The 21,590-nt window shown below is 40.1% G+C and overlaps 1 protein-coding gene across 3 annotated transcripts in view; it reads right to left on the minus strand.

The window, feature by feature from the left end:
* The window catches only part of CCSER2 (coiled-coil serine rich protein 2), a 155,258-nt gene that overhangs the window by 11,692 nt on the left and 121,976 nt on the right, over positions 1–21,590 (minus strand). Inside the window, exon 10 of one of the 3 annotated variants that reach the window (XM_057735104.1) lies at positions 5,218–5,302. The exons of the other annotated variants lie outside the window; for them this stretch is intronic. Coding sequence (XP_057591087.1) covers positions 5,218–5,302 — 85 coding nt within the window. The remainder of the gene's footprint in view (positions 1–5,217; positions 5,303–21,590) is intronic. 3 annotated transcript variants of the gene reach the window in all.

Raw genomic sequence — 21,590 nt, forward strand, 5'->3', positions numbered from 1 at the left:
TGATGTTCTACATTATAAGCAAGGCTTCACACATCACTACAGAGATGGAAGAGAAGAATGGATCCCCAGTATAACTAGACCCAAAGAATTCTGCTCTATAATTCACATGAACCCAATCAAACTTCCAAGGATTCCTGGGGACTGGGAATGCTCTTATTCCCCAGATCTCAGAACAGTGCCTCTAGGTCTCAGAGAACTTAGGAAAGATAACTGAGTGATAAATACAAATTATAAATAAGCAATTTCTGAAATAAGGAGTTCAATGGCTTTTCTAAGTTGATCAGTTAACTGTTTTTAAATCAACACAACACTGTAAAGCAACTATACTCCAATAAAAATTAATTTAAAAAATAAAAACAAAAACTATTGATGTGAATAATAGTGACTTAAGTAAGCATTTACTACATAGTCATAATCAGTGTGAGATGCTTAATTTTCACAAGTCTAAATCTCTAAGAAAAAGAACCCATCAGCATCTACCTCTGGGATGCAGAATAGTTCAGGGAAAAAAAAAACCTAAATAACATCATAATAGTACAATTCCACTAGTGTGACCAATATGCATGGTATATTTATCCAGAGTAGGATACTGCAGGCACTATGATAGGGCAACAAATACAGCTAACAAAACAACCCCACGATCTGCAGAGCAGTTTGTTATTAAAGACTTATACAGGTAACAGCAATTGCTTTGTTCTCATAATTGCAACGTGTTGAGAAACTAATCCACACCTATGTTTATGGGACGGCCTCCTGGACCATGAGTTTGATGCACATTTCTAGTCAATTAACCAATGACTTATCTGCACTTGAATTAACTGAAAAAATGGACACAGTGCCATATTCTATATCAACCACACTTAAAAAAAATAATTTACTGTATAAAATTCAATTGTTCAGTTTTTACTGAGTTATTCTTTTCCACTTCATTGAAAAATATTTTATTTTTATGAAAAGTCACTCTCAGAGCTAATTTGTCATTAAAGCACTGACTGATGCTATCTTTACATATAAAACTGATTACAGTCACATGGTGAAGCCAATCAGATTGAGCCACGTTAATGCACACCTTATGAACATGTTTGACAGTTGAACAATACACATCAAGCTTCTCTAAAAAGCACACACCCTTTAAGAACCATCCTTCTAGTGCTGACACTGATCTAAACACAAGAATAAACTGCACTACAGTAGTATCTCTATTTAACAGGGGAAAATGGAAAAAATACCAAACAACAGGAAAACATTAAATGATATCATAGCCAGATAATAATGTATTATCATGTAAGCCATTAAAATGTTTTCAAGAAATATTCACTATATGAAAAATGCTCATGTAATATTACTATGTGAAAAAAAAGCAAAACAAAAGATAGAAAAAAAAAATGAGCGTATCATATGTCCTAAGAGAAAATACTGTTTCATGAATCTTTTATCTGAATTTTAAATATACACACAAGTGTGTGTTGGGTTGTAAATATATAGTTTCATTCAGTAAATACATACTGGGTTATCATGTAAAATGAATTTGTGTCACTTGCCAAAAAAGGTTTGTGAAACAACCCTTGAAGAGGAGGAGGAATAAGTAAGACAATATAATTACCATTCTTGATATAATTCTGATGAATACAATTAGTTATTATTATAATATAAATTTAGAAATCTTGATGCAACACTGCATCAAGAAACTGCTGGGCTGGATTGGGAATTTGGGATTAGCAGATGCAAACTACTATATATAGGCCAGATAAACAAGGTCCTACTGTATAGCACAGGGAACTATAGTCAATATCATGTGATAAATCATAATAAAAGAGAAAATGAAAAAGAATATGTATATAACTGAGTCACTTTGCTGTACAGCAGAAACTGAACACAACATTGTACATCAACTATACTTCAATAAAATTTTTTAAAGAAGAAACTGCTGGGCTTAATATGGCTATTAAGACATAAACATGTACTTCTGTTATTTTTGTTGCTTAGAAATACCTTTTTTTTCCCCAATTGAAGTTAACTGCACATGGAAGCTAAAGAAAGTAAGATTTCTAAATTCCTTCAAGGAAGGTGTTAAACAGCAAATATTAAAAGTCTCTTTAGGCAGTGATAAGAAATAGGTAAATATACTTTTTGAAAAGTCAAGTATTCCTAAAAGCATATATTCTGGCAAGAAATGTTATTTGAGACTACTATTAAGGCTTTTACTTGCCAAAAGTAATTATTTTTATTAAATTTTCATACTGTGATGTATGTTATATATATCATACCTAATTTCACACAGTTGGAAATTAGAAAGACTAAACCAATGTCAGTTAAGTCAATTTGGGCAAAAGCTGAAGTGCCAACTGAGAGCAGGAAGCCCTCTAAATGTCTAAACGTAGATACTTTCTGCTAACCTAGAGAAAATTAAGTTTGAAACTGGAAGACAAACATCATCAACTGAGACTAGTAATACACCTGAAAGTAGTAATACACCTGAGACTAGTAATACATCTGAGGAACGAAATGTAAGTCCAAAATTTCCTGAGAAGGGAAAAAAAAAAAAGAAAGAAAGAAAGAAAGACCAGGACTTTACTTTCATCTCTATCTTTTTAGAGTTATTCTTAGATTCACCAAGAACATGCTTGGCCACTGCAGCTTTCTGGAGTTACCAGAGCTAAACAGTTCCTGTAAACATTAGTTATTTCACTCTCTGCAATATCTACAACAGGCCATCTCTTTATGCCTATTTTAGGTCCACTACTCTTATATGTTTTAAAAAACCAAAACCAGACTACCTTACTGAAGACTTATTAGTCAAGCTTATAAGCCAACTTATAAGCCAAGCTACCTGGCTCCTGCAATTACAAAAAAAGGCAGTTCACTTAAGTTGATGTTACAGAGGGCATCAGAAATAACTTATTATTGAAACATAACATAGGAGAACTCTCTCAACTACATATCATCACTTACAGAATTAAACTCTCCAAAAATCAGCACAAGAAATCACATACTAAATGTGGAGACAAATATTGTTTCACTGAATACACAGCAGTTTAGTGTAGGAAAAGGGGAGACCTATTCCAAAACTCTCTGGAAAACCACTGGATTTACTCCCATAATTTCATACCCTTCTCCTTCTCTATATTTTATCATTATAAAATAACAATTATTATTTTATACTCCTTTATATTATTATCTTTCACACTCCTTCAGCTGTTCTCAGGGTAGATTCAAAATAGTGTAGTAGTTTAAACATATTTCCTTTAAAGGAACCTTTAAAGCTCAATAAGAGCTGTCAAACAGCTGTGTGCAAGTCGTCTAGTTATCACCTTCCACAGAGCCCTACAAGCCTCAATGATCAAGTCTTCAGGGCCAGTTCTCTCAGCTGCATAAGCCCTGAGAACTCACTCAGCAAAAGACTACAATGTATATACCTTCTCCTAAGTGGCCAACACATCCAAATTCTGGAGAACCAAACTTTCTATTTGCTAACTTGGTGATGCAGAGAAATGTGGTTTTATCTAGAAAAGCTAGAAAGACAGATCTTGATAGTAGTGCTGAAGGACAGATAGTGCTGCTTCATAGCTGGAAATGAAAAAAATAGCTCTGAACCCAAAGGAGAAAGAAGCATTTGGAAATGGAGGGCCAACTACTCAGGTGAGGGACAAGAAATTTCTAAAGCTATCTATACAAGTAAGAAACTAGTGAAATGGGTGCTTCTCGAAAACATGTTTTAAAAATAAATCTAAACTATTTACAATACTGAATAATTACCCTTAAACTCCAATTCCATACTACATCTGGCTGAGAGGAAGAAGAATAGGGTAGAGGGGTGGTGGGGAAAAAGGACAGGGACTAAAAGGGGGGTTCACAAAATTTAAGGTAGGTGCCTCAATCTGAGGTAAATCTGTCAACCATGCTGTATCCTGGCTACAGCTTAAGAATACATTATCATTTGCTATAACTGCCCTTTGAAATTCAGATTAGTTCACCAGCAATTTAGTACAACTAGCAATCTTTAAATAGAGAAGAAAAGAAAGGGAGTAAAAATGAGGATTTATAAAAGTGGTAGGAGACAGAGAAGGAGGAAAAGGGAGGAATGCTTTCACTCAACAAATTAACTTGCTACTAAATAACTTGATATAAAAGCCTATGCAAACTCTCTATTCCACTGTTCTTTAGAAAGAGAAGGAAAGGCATAATGGCCAAGAAATAAACTTTAAACCTTGTCTCAAATTCATGTTGATACTTCATAATTGACTAATTCAAGAAATAAATTTTTATTTGAATAAAAGACATTTTTAAATTTTAATTGCTTAAAATTTCCTCCTTTTGGACCTCTGATACTTCACATTATTTTGATAAGAATAAGTTATGAAAAATTTGATATGTATCACAAATCAGGGCAAATCCATGGAGAAGGCATCAAAGTGACTGACAATATTATATATCTTTTTCATTAACATTAGCTTTTTTGGGGTGACTTTTCAGAAAAGATAAAATATAACCAACTTACCAGTTATATATTTAAGTACATAACACAAAATAATAAACACTGTTTTCGAAAGCAGATTTAATGTAAACAAAGATTTTTTTTTGAAGTCAAACAATTACTTAAATCATTAGAAATGTTAGTAACCCATGCATATTCAAAAGCCATTTCTTCTGTACTGTAAAGCAGCTGATAAATTACAGACATATTAGTTATTAAAAAACACCCTTAAAAATGATTTAAAATATTTTTGTATTAGATGACAGTGAAACACAAAGCCTTTTGATTAGGAAGTATTTAAAGAAATGTGCAATGGTCTAGTAAGCCTGCTCCCTAAACAATATGCATCTGTCCATTACACTACTACAGATAGTGTATACATTTTTAACATGACTAGACTTAAAAAAACAACTTTTATTCACAGATCTCAAGGTCACGAAAATAAAATATACATTAAAGACAGATGCATGTCAGTAAGTATAGGGTCACTGGCAATAGGTTTAAACGGCATTAGAACTATATTAACTTCAGACAGCTTTCCTAAGGCTCTAAGGAGAAAAGTCTATTAACATGCAGTCAAAGGAAGTATTAATTAAGGGAGGAGAGCCCAGGGAGTGCTGGTTTAGCGTGTGCCTGCAGGTCACTCTGGACGGAGAGGAGGTGCTGGGGAGGGAAGTCATGCAGAAGGGGAATACCATGAACGGGAAGCCAGAGCAGGATAGGAGTGAGAGACACAGACTCACTCTGTCTGCGGTGCGGCGGAACAGTCCGTGGGATCCCTTGGAAGGAGCCCTGCCAAGGAGAGAAGGAGGGAGCAGAATACCCACCCTGTGCAGAGAGAGACGGGGGTAGGGAGGTATAATAAAAAAGGGAACCAAAAAATAGAGAAACCACAGTCATACTTAAAAAAAATAACAACAATAGTGTTAATGAGAAGACAGATTTCATTTTTTAAAATATAGGCAGACCAAATTACTAAAAATACATCATAACCCAAACTTAGTTATTTTTCATATGTTAAGAAAAAAAATTATTTTCCTCTGATATTTGTAGTTAATGCATATGAAATAATATATTTTTTCTGGCATACAATTACATTTATCATCATGTATCTCTTTTTAAACTAGCAGATTCCAGTTTTTTGCAAAAAATGAAAGCATTTAAAAGGGGAGATAGACTTTAGGTGTTAAACACACAGAAATTGCATCAATAATAAATTAGGCATTAAAAAAATTACCATACAAAATTTTTTAATTTATTTTTTAAATTATAGGTTTTCAAAGGATTAGCAGGTAAAATCAAGAACATTAGTTGAAGACAGCAGAACCAACAGAGCATTCAAAAGACTTAGGATGTTGTAAGAGTGAGTACTATATGAAGAATGTGACATAAAAGCCACAGGTTACACATGCAAACTTTTTAATTTTAATAACTTGTGGCTTCTCAGCTTTACTTATTTTGATCAGATTATCAGAGCTGGAATACAACTGAAATGTCATTTACTTAATTTCCTCGCATTCCAGGTAAAACTGGGTCTTCAAGAGAGGCTTTGTTCACACAAACAGAACCAGGTTTGGTCTCATGTCTCTGTTCCTAGCCTCCTCACTAATGAGACATATCCACACATAAAACTATAGAAACACTCATGATAGCATCAAGAAAAATGAGCCTGTAAATCATCATCATACCCAGCTCAATGTGCAAAAGAAAGTATGCATAATTTTTCACACCAATTAATCTCATATAGAAATGATGTACTAGAAGATTCCTAATGTATTTTATTGATGCTTAGAGATTTCAGGAACATTGGTCCAAATAAAAAACTTATTTCCATCCCTGTATCAACATTCCTCGGCTCAGGTTCAGTATAATCAGACACTTATTTAAATTTAAGAGTAATCCTACACTGCTCACTGTAAAACAAAAACAAAGCAAAAGATCCATTTTCTGTGTTGAATAAGGGAACAAATAGCTACAAAAAACTAAACAAACTTAACGATCTTTAGAGCACCCTAGTAAATATCTTGTCTTTTGAAATTATTATAATTTCTCCACTAATCTAGCCATGGATGTTTCTTGAAAACAGGTTAGAAAATATTTAATAGGGTGATGACCCCAGATGCTTTCCATAGATATTACCTGATACAACTCCATTTTGCTGTTTCAGAGATGTTTTGGTGCAAAACCCTTACAAAAAGCAAGTCCTCAGCCAAGAAGGGGCATGCACTTCCCTCCCCATGGGTTTCACCAGGGCCAGATTCTATTCACTGCACTGGGTAAAGAAACTTTCAGATACGGATTTTGTATATAAGCTAAACCAGCAGTCAGAAATTCCTTCTCAAAAGAAATAAGTTCTCTCTGTAGGTTTAAGGAAATAGTACCCACTGGGAATCAGGGAAAATCAATGTTTTTCCTTGGATCATCTGAGAGACCTGTAAACCTTGAGAAAGCCACTGCTCTTCTCTAAGTCTCAGTCTCTTCATTTATAACATGCAGGATTGGAATGTACTATAGACTAAGTTATTTGTGTCCCCACCCTCAAGTTTTATATGTTGAAACATATTGCCTCAGTGTGATGGTGGGCCTTTGGGTGGAGATTAGGTCATGAGGGTGGAGCCTTCATGAATAGGATTAGTGCCCTGTAAAAGAAATCCCAGAGAGCCCCCTCGCCCCTTCCACCACGTGAGGACACAGGGAAAAGATGGCTGTCTACGAGCCAGGAAGCAGGCCTTGATCATGGAATTCCCAGCCTCTGGAACTGTAAGAAATAAATTTCTATCATTTATAAGCCTGTCAGTCTATGGTATTCTCTCATAGCTGCCTGAATGAATGACAACAGAATGGCTCATTTCTAAGAAATTTCTCACTTTTAGCTGTTACAATTCAGCTGCTCACATATCCCCACTCCAGAGTCACTGTTATCCTTTAATTTTATAACTCTACTTATACGGCACTTAAAACAATCAACTTTGTATTAAATTGTCTCTCCTGATAAATCATTAGTTCTTTGAAATAATTTAAGTGAAAGTATCTGTAAGAATACCTAGAACCTGGCAAGAGTTTAAAAGATGTTAAATGTCCCACATTCTCTGCCTAATCGTCCCCAGCACACAGCAGACTCTTTACTGATTCAAACTGAATTAAGTTACTGTGTTTATCTAGAGATGAAGATAAAACATCTGCCAGGCCTGGACACACACTGCAAGCACCTAAGAATCTTAAAAGACAAATACAATGATACTCATTCTTTACTCCCCCAAGACCAACAAATCATGATCTCTGGGATGGGCCTGAGCATGAGAAGGAGAGAGAGACAAACTTGCGAAATAAGTACATGAACAGTTCTGCCTGTGATGGCCAAGGGGCACCCCTTTACTAATGAGCTGACTGAACAGCTGTCATTTGAGTTTATACCTAAAAAGGCAAAGAATGTTACTTGTTCTATTTTTGCCACTTAAAAATGACTCCTTTCACTTTTAAAACCCCATCTGTCAGAGTCCTATCCAGCCTTCCCAACCCACTTCAAACCATTTCCTAAAAGCTTTTCCTGATTCTACCTAAATTAATTATGATCACTCTGTTTATAAGTATCTACATCTCTTGGTGAATACTTGTCTCAGGGAATTTTTCCTCCTCTTTTCATTATGTTGACTTGAATATTTTCTTTATTCTTCTATTAAAGATAACTATAATAATAGCTTTCTTACTTTTTTTAGTGTCAACTATATCTTCTTGCTGACTTTCACAGAATCGAAATAATATACTGTGATTAAAATTTAATAGAAGAGAGACTTCCAACTCCAGTACAAGATGCAACAGATATATTCTTTCCTTTTTCTTCTGCAAAGTACAGCTAAAAATCCTGGACATTAAAGATAAAGCAAACATAAAACTCTGAAAGGTGGAGTTAAGACAGACTAGCTAGGGATCTGTCTGGAAAATTCAACAAAATACATGAAAGAAAATTTCATGGGTTTTCTTTTTGTCTAATGTATCCGAGACTGGGTGATGAAGAAGCACCTGCACCCGGAAATGCCAGTGGGTGCAGACAAAAACAAAATCAACAAAAGTCACTAGAAAAACCTGCACCCTGCCAGAGGACCAGGAAAAAAGTAGCCTGGCAATACACAAAACTTGTATACAATAAACTGCTAAGCGCCATGGGAAAAACTGTGGCCCTAGCACACCCTATTCCCATCAGGAAAGACAAACTGGGAAACCTAGGCTTCTACCCTTGCTGATTCTAGTATTGTCTTACGGAGTTTGTGAAAAGAACTACATCAGGAATGACTGAGATGTGACCTGAGGACCTCTATGTTTGCTGCACATGCTCGACTTTTGCTGAACACCCTAAATTAAAACTGCTGAATAGTGGATAAAGAATAATGCTGAGAACTGGACATTTTCTGAACTAAAGAAAACATACCTTTCCCTCATAATGAATGAAATGTGTTCTATAACCCTATTGTATGTATAGAATAATTTTACCCTCCAATCCAAACTCTTGGTAAATAACTTGTGTAAGCCTGCATTAACTTCCCTCTTTTTCCTATAAAAACTTCTGCCCATTTTTTTCTAGTGAGATGATATTCTGATTTCCTCTAGAATCTGTGACCCCCAAATGGCAATTCTTAAAACCCCCAATAAACTGCCTTTTTGCCTCTTTACAGTTTGTGGTCCTTTTAGTTGGCGAGTTCTTAAGGTATATACAGGAAATATTTAAGATATTTATATTATAAATGGGGGAGAGGAAAGGTCTTAATGGGAAGTAAGATTTCTATGCTTAGTAGATCACATAAAGTTATATATGTATAACATAATACCTAGAGCAACCATAGTATTTCTCTACAGATATACTCAAAACACTACATATAAATCAAAATGGCATTCTAAAAGAGGTAAAAATAACACAGAGAAAAGCAAGAAAAGGAAAACAGAAAACAAAGGAGAGGAAACAAAATGAAACAAAATAAGTGATAGATTTAAGCCCTAACATTATCAATAATTCTGTTAAATATAAGGGGTGCATAGACACCAATGAAAAAACAGATTGAGTGGAAAAAATCATGACCTAGCTATATGCTGCATACAGGAAATTCACCTTATATATAAAAGTATAAGTATTCTTAAGTAAAACAGTAAAAAGACATACCAGGCAAAAAAAAAAAAAAAAGAGTGGCTATATTAATATCAGATAAAGCAGGATTCAGAGCAAATTACCAAGTAGAGAGGAATATCATAAAATGATAAAACAGTCAATCTACCAAGAGGACATAGGGAGCCTAAATGTGTATGCACCAACTGTGCAATACATGAAAGAAAACTGATAGAACTGAAAGAAGAACAGTCAAATTCACAATTACAGTTGAAGAGTCCAATACGTCTCTCTCAACAATTGATAAAACAACTAGACAATAAAATAAGCAATGATGTGGAAGAACTCAAGGACACCATCAACAATCAGGCTCTACTCAACATTTATAGAATACTCCATCCAACAACAGCAAAATACATATTGTTTTCAAGAGTCCACAGAATATTTACCAAAACGAACCATAGTCTAGGCCATAAAACAAACCACAACAAACTTAAAAGAACTGAAATTATATAGAATGTGTTCTCTGAGCACAATGGAATCAAATCAGAAATCAGTAACAGAAAGATGACAGGAAAATTTCCAAACACTCAGATACTAAACAACATAATTCTTGTGTCAAAGAAGTCTCAAGGGAAATTTAAAAACACACACACACACTGAATAGAAAAGGAAATACATATTATCAAAAGTTGTGGGACACAGCTAAAGCAGTGAGAAATGAGGAAAAAAATCTCAAATCAATAAGCTAAACTTCTACCTTAAGAAACTCGAGGGGAAAAAAACAAAAATAAACCAAAAGTAAGTAGAAAGAAGGATACAACAAAGAGCAGAAACTACGGAAATTGAACACAGGAAAACAGGAGTAACTAAGGGAACAAAAAGCTGGTTTTCTGAAAAGGTCAATAAAATCAACAAACCTAACACAGATACGGAAAAACAGAGAAGACACAAATTCCCAAAATCAGGTGAGATGTCAATACAGATCTTCCAGCCATTAAAAAGATAATAAGGGAATACTATGAACAACTTTTTAGTTGTAAACTTGAGAAGAAATGGACTAATTCCTCAAAACCATCAACTATCAAAACTCATCTGAGATAAAAGAGATCATTTGAATGGGTCTATAACAATTTAAAGACTGTCAAAAAAGAAATCTTCAGGCTCAGATGGTTTCACTGGAGAATTCTACCAAATATTTAAAGAATAATTAACAGCAATTCTACACAATCTCTTCTAGAAAGCAGAAGAGGAAAGAACGCTTCCCAACTCATTTATGAGGCTAGAATTACCATAACACAAAACGAAGCAAAGATAGTGCAAAAAAAGAGAAAAATACAGACCATTATCCTTTGTGAATATAGATATAAACTATCCTTAACAAAATACCACTATATATAATTAAGAAATACTGTATATATGAGATGGAGCTATATGTAATGAGGTGGATAGAACTACAGTCTGTCACACAGAGTGAAGTAAGTCAGAAAGAGAAAGACAAATATTGTATGCTAACTCACATATACGGAATCTAAAAATGGTACTGATGAACTCAGTGACAAGAACAAGGACGCAGATACAGAGAATGGACTGGAGAACTCGAGGTTTGGGAGGGGGCGGGGTTTGAAGGGGAAGCTGAGACGAAGCGAGAGAGTAGCACAGACATATATATACTACCAACTGTAAAACAGTCAGTGGGAGGTTGTTGTATAACAAAGGGAGTCCAACTCGAGGATGGAAGATGCCTTAGACGACTGGGGCGGGGAGGGTGGGGGGACTCGGGGGGGGGGAGTCAAGGAAGGGAGGGAACACGGGGATATGTGTATAAAAACAGATGATTGAACTTGGTGTACACCCAAAAAAAAAAAAACCCCCAAGTAGGGTTTAGGTCAACCAGACTGATTCATTATTCAAAAATCAATCAATGAAATCTATTCATTACTAAAGTACATAAATCACATGTTCATATATATTAGTATAGCAAAAGCATTTAACAAAATTTAGCACATATTTCATGATTAAAACTCTCAGCAAATTAGGAATAGAAGGAAAGTTCCTCAATTTTCCCTCTCTGAAAAGCATCTCTGAAATATCTACAGCTAACATAGTTCATGGTGGAAGATTGAGAGCTTTCCCACTTAGAGCAAGAAAACGGCAAGAATGCCCACTCCCACCATTTCTATTCAGCACACTATTGGAAATCCTAGCCAGTGGCATAATGCAAGAAAAGGAAATAAAAGATATACAGATCAGAAAGAAAGAAAATCATTCCTATTTGCAGATGGCATGATAGTCTACATAGAAAATCCCAATCTACAGAAAAACTCCCAGAAATTATGTCAGTTTAGTAAGTTCACAGAATACAAGATCCATTTACAAAAATCAATTGTTTTTAAATACCAGCAATGAACACACGGAAACTGAAATTTAAAATACAATAATACCATTTATAATCACTCAAAACATGAAATAATAAATAAGTATTTATAGAACTTGTATTCTGAAATCTAGAAATGCTGGTTAAAGGAATCAAAAGAAGTATTAAATAAATGGAGAGCTATATCTTACTATTTTTGCAACTTTCTATGAATTTACATGAATTTAAAATAAAAAGTAAAAACATACATAGAGTAAAAACAATGCACATTAGAGTCATACAGAGGAAAATTATTTGAAATGCTAATTATATTGGTAGGATCATATTTTCTTGCAGAGAGAAGGAAAACATGTTTAAGGACCTTCTCATCTCTATAAACTAAAGGTAATTTCCCTGATAATAAAAAGATGACATATTCCTTTCAATAGTAAAAAACAACTGAAATAGCTATAAAATATGGCTATGAGCAACACCAGGCAGGCAGCTGCACTAAGAAAAAGCATGTGTTAGCTCTCCATGATTCCATGTCTACTGGAAGTGTTTCTATAAAAAGAGAACCAGGGAAGACCCTAACTTAGAAACTTAAAAGATGTATCATTTACAAGATGTAAGGGTGGGAAAACTGATTTTGAGCAAAAAGACAGTATTAACAAAGAAAGGAAAAGTTCCCAGATGGATAGATTTGTTCCAGCAGTGAATGTTGGAATAAACTACACTCCTGAACTGAAGACTGCTGGAAGTCACAGCCGTGTGAAGATAGATTTGAGAGCCAGAAGGTCTAGACCCCATATCTGGAAGACATGCCCACCATCCTCTGGTCCAAAAACAAGGCCTCACTGTTCTATCATCTGATTTACACTTTGCTGTCTGTCCATGAGTATCATAGACTAAGAATCAGGCATGTCTTTTATTTAGTGTCTAATGCCCTTAGCGCTGGTATTGAAATATAGAAAAAAACTAGTCAAAGTTCACTGAATGAATGAATAAATGGACCTATGGTTTAAAAGCTGAAGGAATTTTCTATTTTGTGTTTTTTTTTGGTCAATTTGTGCTACTTAGTTCAGGTTTAAAGCCAAACCCAGTGACCTCCACACAGAGCTGTACTGTCCAATATGGTCGCTAGCAGCTACATGGGGCTATGCAGATACTCTGAATTGAAAATGTATAAATATAAAATACACACAAGATATCAAAGACTTAGTACAAAAACAAAAATTGTGCAAAAGACTTAGTACAAAATAAAAATCTCAATATCTTCTTTATATTGATTACATGTTCAAATGGTACTACTGGGTTAAAGAGGATATTTTATTAAAATTAATTTTGCATGTTTCTTCTTATTTTCACTTAGATACTAAAGCATTTATATTATACATGTAGCTCACATTATATTTATATTGGAACAATAACTGGAGGGCAGGAAAGCGTACAATTCTTATGAAGATTCCTAAACTTTGCCCAGGAAAGGACCTTTTGCTCATCTGAGTCTACTTTAAATCTTCTGGTGACTTTTAAGATGAAATGGTACGTATGAGATGCTTTCTGCTAGAGAAATCACAGTGGTTGTGTATAAAAACAAAAACCAGTAGGAATGCACATGAACATATCACATCCATGGGGGGGAAAATCTATTTGTGGGAAAAATCAATTTGTAGGAAAACATAGGATATCTGACATATAGTTTAACCATATGCATAACATTCTAGTTACACTTTAAACTGGTGGGACTGAAGAGGAAAGTTAGAGACTTACACTCAGCTAAAAATAACTCCATGCTTGTTTTGCTTTTGTGAAATATACTTGCTGTGCCAAGAAAAACAGGATGACCTAACAATCCAATGTAACTTTAAGAAGTTTTGCTAAAAAATGGAATGTTCTGCATCTGCTCTTGTAAGTTTCTGTTTGGAAACTTCCATGCTCTATAAACATGTGCACTATAAAAGTAAAGCTCACCCTGAGTTTGGGGCCCAGAACTTTGGAGCGTTAGCTCGTCTGGGGCCGCTGGCTTAATAAACCTGAGTTCTCCAACCCTCCGAGTGTGGTGCTTGGTTTCTCGATGGACCGATTTCTGCAACATTTCTGGAGGCCCCAGCGAGACTCCAACCACGCCAGCCCCTTGAGCTGCCGGACCAGTGGCTCGGCCGAGTCAGAGTGAAGGCACTCCAAGATGAACGAGGAAGCGCGCCACCTGACGGTATTCCGTGTTCTCTTTCAGACCGGTGCTCTGACTCACCAGAGGGCCAGAACCTGACCGGACTCATTGGAGGGACGGACCAACTCACCAGGAATGGCCACAAGATCACGTAAGGCCTCAGGGCACTGAACCCAGTCAGGTCCCATCTCCGGACAGAAGAGGAGCTTGATCACCTCCTACAGTCTTCAGTAAGAAGACCACCAGTTAGGGACCTTCCCAGAGGAGGGAAGCACTGTGATAAACTCTGGTCTGAATGTGTGTGTGAGTGAGCACCCTGGTTCATCCTCATTCCAGGGCGATTGTGTGGCTCCATGGCCTTCGTGGCTAAGGAGTCTGAGTGGGCTCTAACCTGCGGTTCTGTGGTGACCTCATATGGCTCAGGGCAGTGTCTGCCTCTGAGGGACCCAGTCCATCCCTGCAAGTCAGATCCAGGCCAGGAGTTTGCACTGGCCCTCCAAAGCTAAGAGGCACCTAAGTTCCCCATGGGGACACGACCAGGTGGGCACCTGAATGGTCTCCTCTTTTGAGGGGGCACCCACCCTTGTTTGTTTTTGAGACACCGACACAGGGTGGGATAGACAGAGGAAGGGGGAGAAAATTGATTACTGATTTGATTTAGAAATTGTGTATGTCCAAACAGCCCTTTTGCCCCAGGGTCCTCCACCAAGATTATTTTCTTAAAACTTTAAGGCTCACTCTCCCCTTCCATCAGCTGACTCTTTGAGACGACTTATTGGGAAATTAGGTTTTCCCCGAAAGACTTGCCCCTTTTGCCAGACAGATCTGTACCTCCCTCCCTCTTGGTCCCCTGGACCGGTCTGTGCAGAGCAGCACACTCTGATGTGTTCTTGTATACTTTCAGATTCTCATTATGAGGCTGCTTTCCTCTGTCACCTTTTCTTCATAATCTCCGGATTCCCCAAGGATTTCAGGCTCTTCACTTAGGCGAGGAGTATGCATACTTGCTCCCTCTGCCTGCTCAGTGCCCACAGGAGGGTCAAACACCCCAGACCCCACCTCTGGAGTCCCACCTGAAGTTATTCCTCTGCAAACCCCATTACAAAAATAAAAAAAAAAAAAGCCTCATTTCAGCCATGTCTCCCTGAGACATTCAACGATCAGGACCATCTTTAAGGAGGCACGTACTCATGCTGTCTGGGAATACTGGGCTTTCCAGGAGTAGCAACATCAGCACTACCTGGGTTATCAGACCCTAAGACAAGGCCCTTCCCGTGCGCACCCCTCTCCACCCTGGTCAAAGAGGTAGATTACACTTGTCAACATGGGGGAAGTTCCTGTAAGCTGACTGTTTTGGATTGTATGATGAAAAACTTTAAGAAAGGTTTTTTCAGAGACTACGGGGTTAAGATGACCTTGGGAAAGCTCCGCACCCTGTGCGAGTTAGAATGGCCCACCTTCAGGGTGGGATGGCCTGCAGAGGGTACTCTAGACCTTCCTTCGGTTAGAGCTGTGTACTGAGTAGTGACAGGGACCCCCGGGCACCCAGACCAGTTTCCATACATAGATTCCTGGTTGCAAATCGCCGTTCAGCTGCCTCCTTGGGTTCGGTTCTGACACCCACCATAAGCTTCAGAAGCTTGAAGGCTTTGCTGCAATGAATGCCACCCAGCTGTTGGAAGTCGCAAAGTGTTTGTGAACCGTGACCAAGAAGCCCAAAAGTTGGCTGACAAGCACATGAAGCAGAAGGTGTCCCTGCTGGCCGCCGCACTGGGGAACCGAGGTCCAGTAAAGCAGACTACTTCCTCGCAGAAAGGGGAAGCTAAGAGGAGACCACCACTACATCACGACCAGTGCGCTTATTGCAAAGAGACCCGACACTGGAAGAATGAACGTCCCCATCATAGAGGGACAGTTGAAGGGTCAAAGAAGTTCAGTCAACCCAGCAGAGGAAGGTACCAGCCTGAGCCAGCCACCCAAGACTTTATCAGCCTGCCGGAGTAGAATCAGGAAAGGGAGGATTGGGCTCCCTGATCCTGGGCCCCTGGGAGCCTATGGTCGCAATGAAAGTAGGGGGCCAATCAATGACTTTTATGGTGGATACTGGAGCTGAACACTCTGTGGTAACCACACCAGTGGATCCCCTCACAGGTCGCACAGCAACTATCACTGGGGCCACAGGGGACAGGACCGCCCACTCATTCTGCAAGGCCCGCTCATGTCAGCTAGGGGGCCACCCAGTGACTCATGAATTCCTGTACTTACCAGAGTGCCCTATTCCTTTGCTGGGCAGAGACTTGCTGATAAAGCTCGGGGCACAGATCACCTTTGTCCCCAGGAAGCCTGCAAGCCTCACCCTGGGAAGCCAACCAGCTGTGATAATGGCTGTGACCATGCCCAGGGAAGATGAGTGGCATCTTTATTCTTCAGAAAGAGAACGAATCCAACTAGCCTGCTAGAGGAGTTCCCTACTGTCTGGGCAGAAAAGGGGCCCTCAGGTTTGGCCAAAACCCATGCACCCATCATGGTGGACCTGAGGTCAGGGGCCACTCCTATCAGGCAAAGGCAATATCCAATACCGTGAGAGGCACGTCTGGGAATTCGGAACCACATCCAACGCCTGCGTGATGCCGGAATCCTGATCCAGTGTCAGTCTCCCTGGAAGACTCTGCTCCTACCAGTCAAGAAGCCTGGAGAGAACGATTATTGCCCCGTCCAGAATCTCCGTGCCATCAACAACGCAGTGATCACCATCCATCCAGTGGTCCCGAACCCTTTCACTCTTCTGAGCCTCTTACCCACCCAAGTGAGCTGGTTCACCTACCTCGATCTCAAGGACACCTTCTTTTGCCTCCGGCTATCACCAGCTAGCCAGCCCTTGTTTGCCTTTGAATGGGAAGACCCACACACCAGGAGAACGACACAGCTGACTTGGACCCGGCCGCCACAAGGCTTCAAAAAAATCGCCCACCTTGTTTGGTGAAGCACTGGCTGAGGATCTTGCTGCCTTCCCCAGAGAAGCCTTGAATGGCACCCTACTCCAGTACATAGATGACCTGTTGCTAGCCAGTCCCACCCAAGAGGACTGCTGGAAAGGCACCAAAGCCCTATTGGCCCTACTCTCCACCACGGGGTACAAGGCATCATGGAAAAAGGCACAGATCTGCAGACAGGCAGCCAAGTACCTTGGATATGTCATATCAAGAGGGCATCGGGCGCTTGGACATGAAAGGAGGCAAACCATCTGTTCAATACCTCGGCCAAGCACCAAGAAAGAGGTCCATGAGTTCCTCGGGGCTGCCAGTTTCTGCTGGATCTGGATACCATGTTTCTCTGAAACTGCCAAGCTGTTGTATGAGGCCATGGCACGGTCTGGTAAGGACCCCCTAGAGTGGGGGCCTAAACAAGAAAAAGCCTTCAAGGAGATAAAAAGACTCTTAACCTGTGCTCCAGCATTAGGGCTGCCAGATGTGACATGGGAATTTAACCTCTTCGTGCATGATAAAACTCATACTGCACTGAGGGTCCTCACACAAACAGTTGGGCCATGGCAGCGCCCCGTTGCATACCTGTCCAAACGACTGGACCCTGTGGCCATAGGATGGCCACCATGTCTCCAGGCATTAGCTGCTACAGTGGTCCTGGTCAGAGAAGCGGACAAGCTTACATTGGGACAGAATATAAATGTAAAAGTCCCCCATGCTGTTACCATGCTGATGAACAGCCAGGGACATAAATGGCTGATCAACGCCAGAATGACTCACTATCAAGGACTGCTCTGCGAAAACCCATGGGTCCGCCTCGAGACTATGGGATGCTGAATCCTGCCACCTTCTTACCTACGGAGGCGGGAACCCTCATGACTGTGATGAGGTCCTGGATGAAATCTACTCGAGCAGGCCAGACCTGACGGACACTCCCCTCCAGAACCCAGAACTGGAACTGTTCACTGACAGAAACAGTTTCGTCCAGAAAGGACAACGCAAAGCAGGCTACGCAATAACAATAGATGAGATAATAAAGGCTGAGGCCTTGCCACAGGGGTGGTCAGCACAACGGGCTGAGCTGTGGGCACTCATCCAGGCACTGAGGCACACCGAAGGGAAGCGAGTCAACATCTACACAGACTCAAGGTATGCCTTTGCTACTCTGTATGTTCATGGAGCCATCTATAAAGAAAGGGGACTACTAACAGCAAGGGGAGAAGGGATCAAAAACAGAGAAGAAAACCTTCAGCTGTTAGAGGTAATTTGGAAGCCTTCCCAGGTGGCAGCCATCCATTGCAAAGGCCACCAGAAATGGACTGATCCAGTCAGCAAAGGAAATCGGTTGGCTGACCAAGCAGCCAAGGAGGCAGTGACCCGACTGAGTCTCATATTGGGTCCGGAGCCAATTTCTAAGGTCCTCTTGGCACCAGAATTGCCCCTGTCCCTGAGGTATACCAAAGAAGAAGATCAATGGGCTTTAGGTGAGAGAGGAACTAAAGGAAAAGAGGGCTGGTGGAAGCTTCCAGACCAAAGACCAAAGACTCTTTGTCCCCAGCGCTATAGCAGTCCAGCTGGTGAAGCAACACCATGAGACAACTCACTTAGGGAAAACTGCACCAGAAAGTCTACTGAGCCACTACTATTTCGTTCCTAAGCTTCCAACCCCCTGTGTCCAGATCAGTGCTAGGAGCGTGACTTGTGCACGAAACAATGCCAGCCAAAGACCAAGACCCAGCCCAGGGGTGCAGACAGTTGGGACATTGCCCTTTGAAGACTTAGAAGTGGTCTTTACTGAAGTCAAGCTTTACCGAGGCTATCAGTATTTGCTTGTGATAGTCTGCACCTACTCAGGATGGGCTGAGGCCTACCCTGTGCACACTGAATGGGCACGAGAAGTGGCCAAGGCCCTACTAAGAGACATAATCCCGAGATATGGGCTACCTCTCTCCATAGGGTCTGACAATGGGCCAGCCTTTGTGTCCGAGATAGTTCAGATTTTGTCCAAGACACTGGAAGTCAAATGGAAACTCTACACCGCTTACAGACCACAAAGCTCAGGGAAAGTCAAGCGCGTGAATCAGACCCTCAAGACTACGTTAGCTAAGCTCTGTCAGGAGATGCAATTATCTTGGGTCAACATGCTACCCCTAGCCTTACTTCGAGCCCAATGCACCACGAGGTCCTCAGGCTATGCTCCCTTTGAGATCTTATACGGGAGACCTCCTCCAGCGATAGGGAAGCTCAAGGGAGACCCCCAACAACTAGCAGAACTGGAGATGTCTCGACACCTCCAGGCCCTGGGAAAGGTCTTCCACCGTATTACTCGAGAAACCTTAGAAAGGACTCCCATTCCCTTGGGCAACTGGGTTCATCCCTATCAGCCAGGAGATGAGGTATGGGTAAAAGATTGGAGGAAGGAACCACTTCAGATAGTTTGGACTGGTCCTCATACAACTGTTGTGGTGACCCCTACTGCTGTTAAAGTTACAGGAGTCACCTCGTGGATCCACCACACCCGGGTGAAGAGAGCAGCACCTCTAGAAGGACGAGGGACCTGGACTGCCAAAGCTCATCCGAACCAGCCGCTTCGGGTCTTCCTACGGAGACAACGGAGTCCCGTCTGAGATCTTCAGCCCTGCTCCAGTCACTCCAGGGCTGACTGGTCTACGCACAGTGGGAGCCTGAGGAACTCGAGGAGGGACACCTGAGGGTCAGGGTTACGATGACACCCTGCCTTGTAAGGACTGGTTGCACCACTGGCCTTGATGTTTTCTATAGGCTAAACACAAGGGGTCGTGTTGGCTATAATCTACCCAAAGGTAATGGAATTCCGGAGAACTATTTGGGGGTTGGTTTTCTTACCTAGGGGGATTCAAAACACTTGTGGGATAGTCCTACTCCTCCTTGGGACCTGTCTCCTTTTACCTTGCCTCTTGCCCTTATTCATGAGGACAGTTTCCAGCCTAGCTGAGGCCACTGCAGATAGGAGGGCCACCGCACATCTCCTAGCCCTAAGAGGTTATCATCCCCTGGGCTTAGAAGATCAAGAAGTTGATGCCTTATAAGATTTAAGGGACACCAAGAGGGGGGATTGAAGAGGAAAGTTCGAAACTTACACTCAGCTAAAAATAACTCCATGCTTGTTTTGCTTTTGTGAAATATGCTGGCTGCACCCAGAAAAACAAGATGACCTAACAATCCAATGTAACTTTAAGATGTTTTGCTAAAAATGGAATGTTCTGCACCTGCTCTTGTAAGTTTCTGTTTGGAAACTTCCATGCTCTGTAAACATGTGCATTATAAAAGTAAAGCTCACCCTGAGTTTGGGGCCCAGAACTTTAGAGCATTAGCTCGTCTGGGGCCGCCGGCTTAATAAACCTGAGTTCTCCAACCTTCCAAGTGTGGTGCTTGGTTTCTCAATGGACCGATTTCTGCAACAGGTCAAAACACACACATACACATACAAACAAGAACAAAAAAAGGAATACAAAAACAAAATACAACAGTATCTGGACTCAGGGTTTTAGAGGAAATTTTATTTCTCTCAAGATAAAGCCTAGGAAGACCAAGTAAAAACATCTTTCTGTGAACTCTAACTCTGTGGGATAAGATAAAGAATGGTGAGCCAAGTCCTTCAGAGCACTTGCTCTCTTCCCTCAGCAGCTTCTTTTTCTTATGGCAAAGATGAGAACACATGAGAGTTACCACATGAACTTAACAGTATGGAGAATTTTTCATCTTAGCACTGAAGAGATAAAACTTTTCCTGATTCGTGAAGATTAGTTTACTTGTGTCCCCCTCTTCTGGGAGAGCGTAGGAAGCCTCCTGCAATGGTCTTACTTGCTCCGTAAGGGGTCTGTGGCACTTGGCACTGTAGCACTGAGCTTTCTTAGTGGATGAAACTCTATTGCTAAAGACTTCTGTCTCCCATACACTCCTGTCCTCCCTCCCCGCTCCACTTTAAATCTAAATCTGTATCTAATTTCTCCAGCACCTTTCAAGTTCCAATACTACATATTTAAACTCTTCTACCTGAATCTGTCCTATCAGAATCTCAGACTCAAGTGATTAAAATATATATCTAAAGCCTTTAGCAGTTTTCCTCCCTAATAAAATCTTTCTCTTGATTCTCCTGTTTTCTTAACTGATATGCCATCTTCCCAGTCATCCACATTTGTTAACTTACATTAATCTTCTTTCCACTCTTCACACCTTTTTCATCTAATCACTTATCAAGACAACAGATTCTTCCTCAGTGATCTTCTCTCCGTTTCCATGAGAGATCAAAACTCATAGGTTAGCCCTCATCTCCTCTTGCCTGGGCTATTATAATAATTTTCTAAGCAGTTTTCCCTACCTTTAGTATTTCTCACTGGGATTGATTCAGTCCTACCAGGCCCTATGCTAAGACACTAAGAACACACAAAGGAATGAGACACAGCCGCTGCCTCATGACATTAGCAGTTTCTCCTCTCACATTACTCTTCCTACAGCAAAATATAGTT

The sequence above is a fragment of the Hippopotamus amphibius genome, chromosome 5 (genome assembly GCF_030028045.1).
Source record: "Hippopotamus amphibius kiboko isolate mHipAmp2 chromosome 5, mHipAmp2.hap2, whole genome shotgun sequence".
Lineage (NCBI taxonomy): Eukaryota > Metazoa > Chordata > Mammalia > Artiodactyla > Hippopotamidae > Hippopotamus > Hippopotamus amphibius.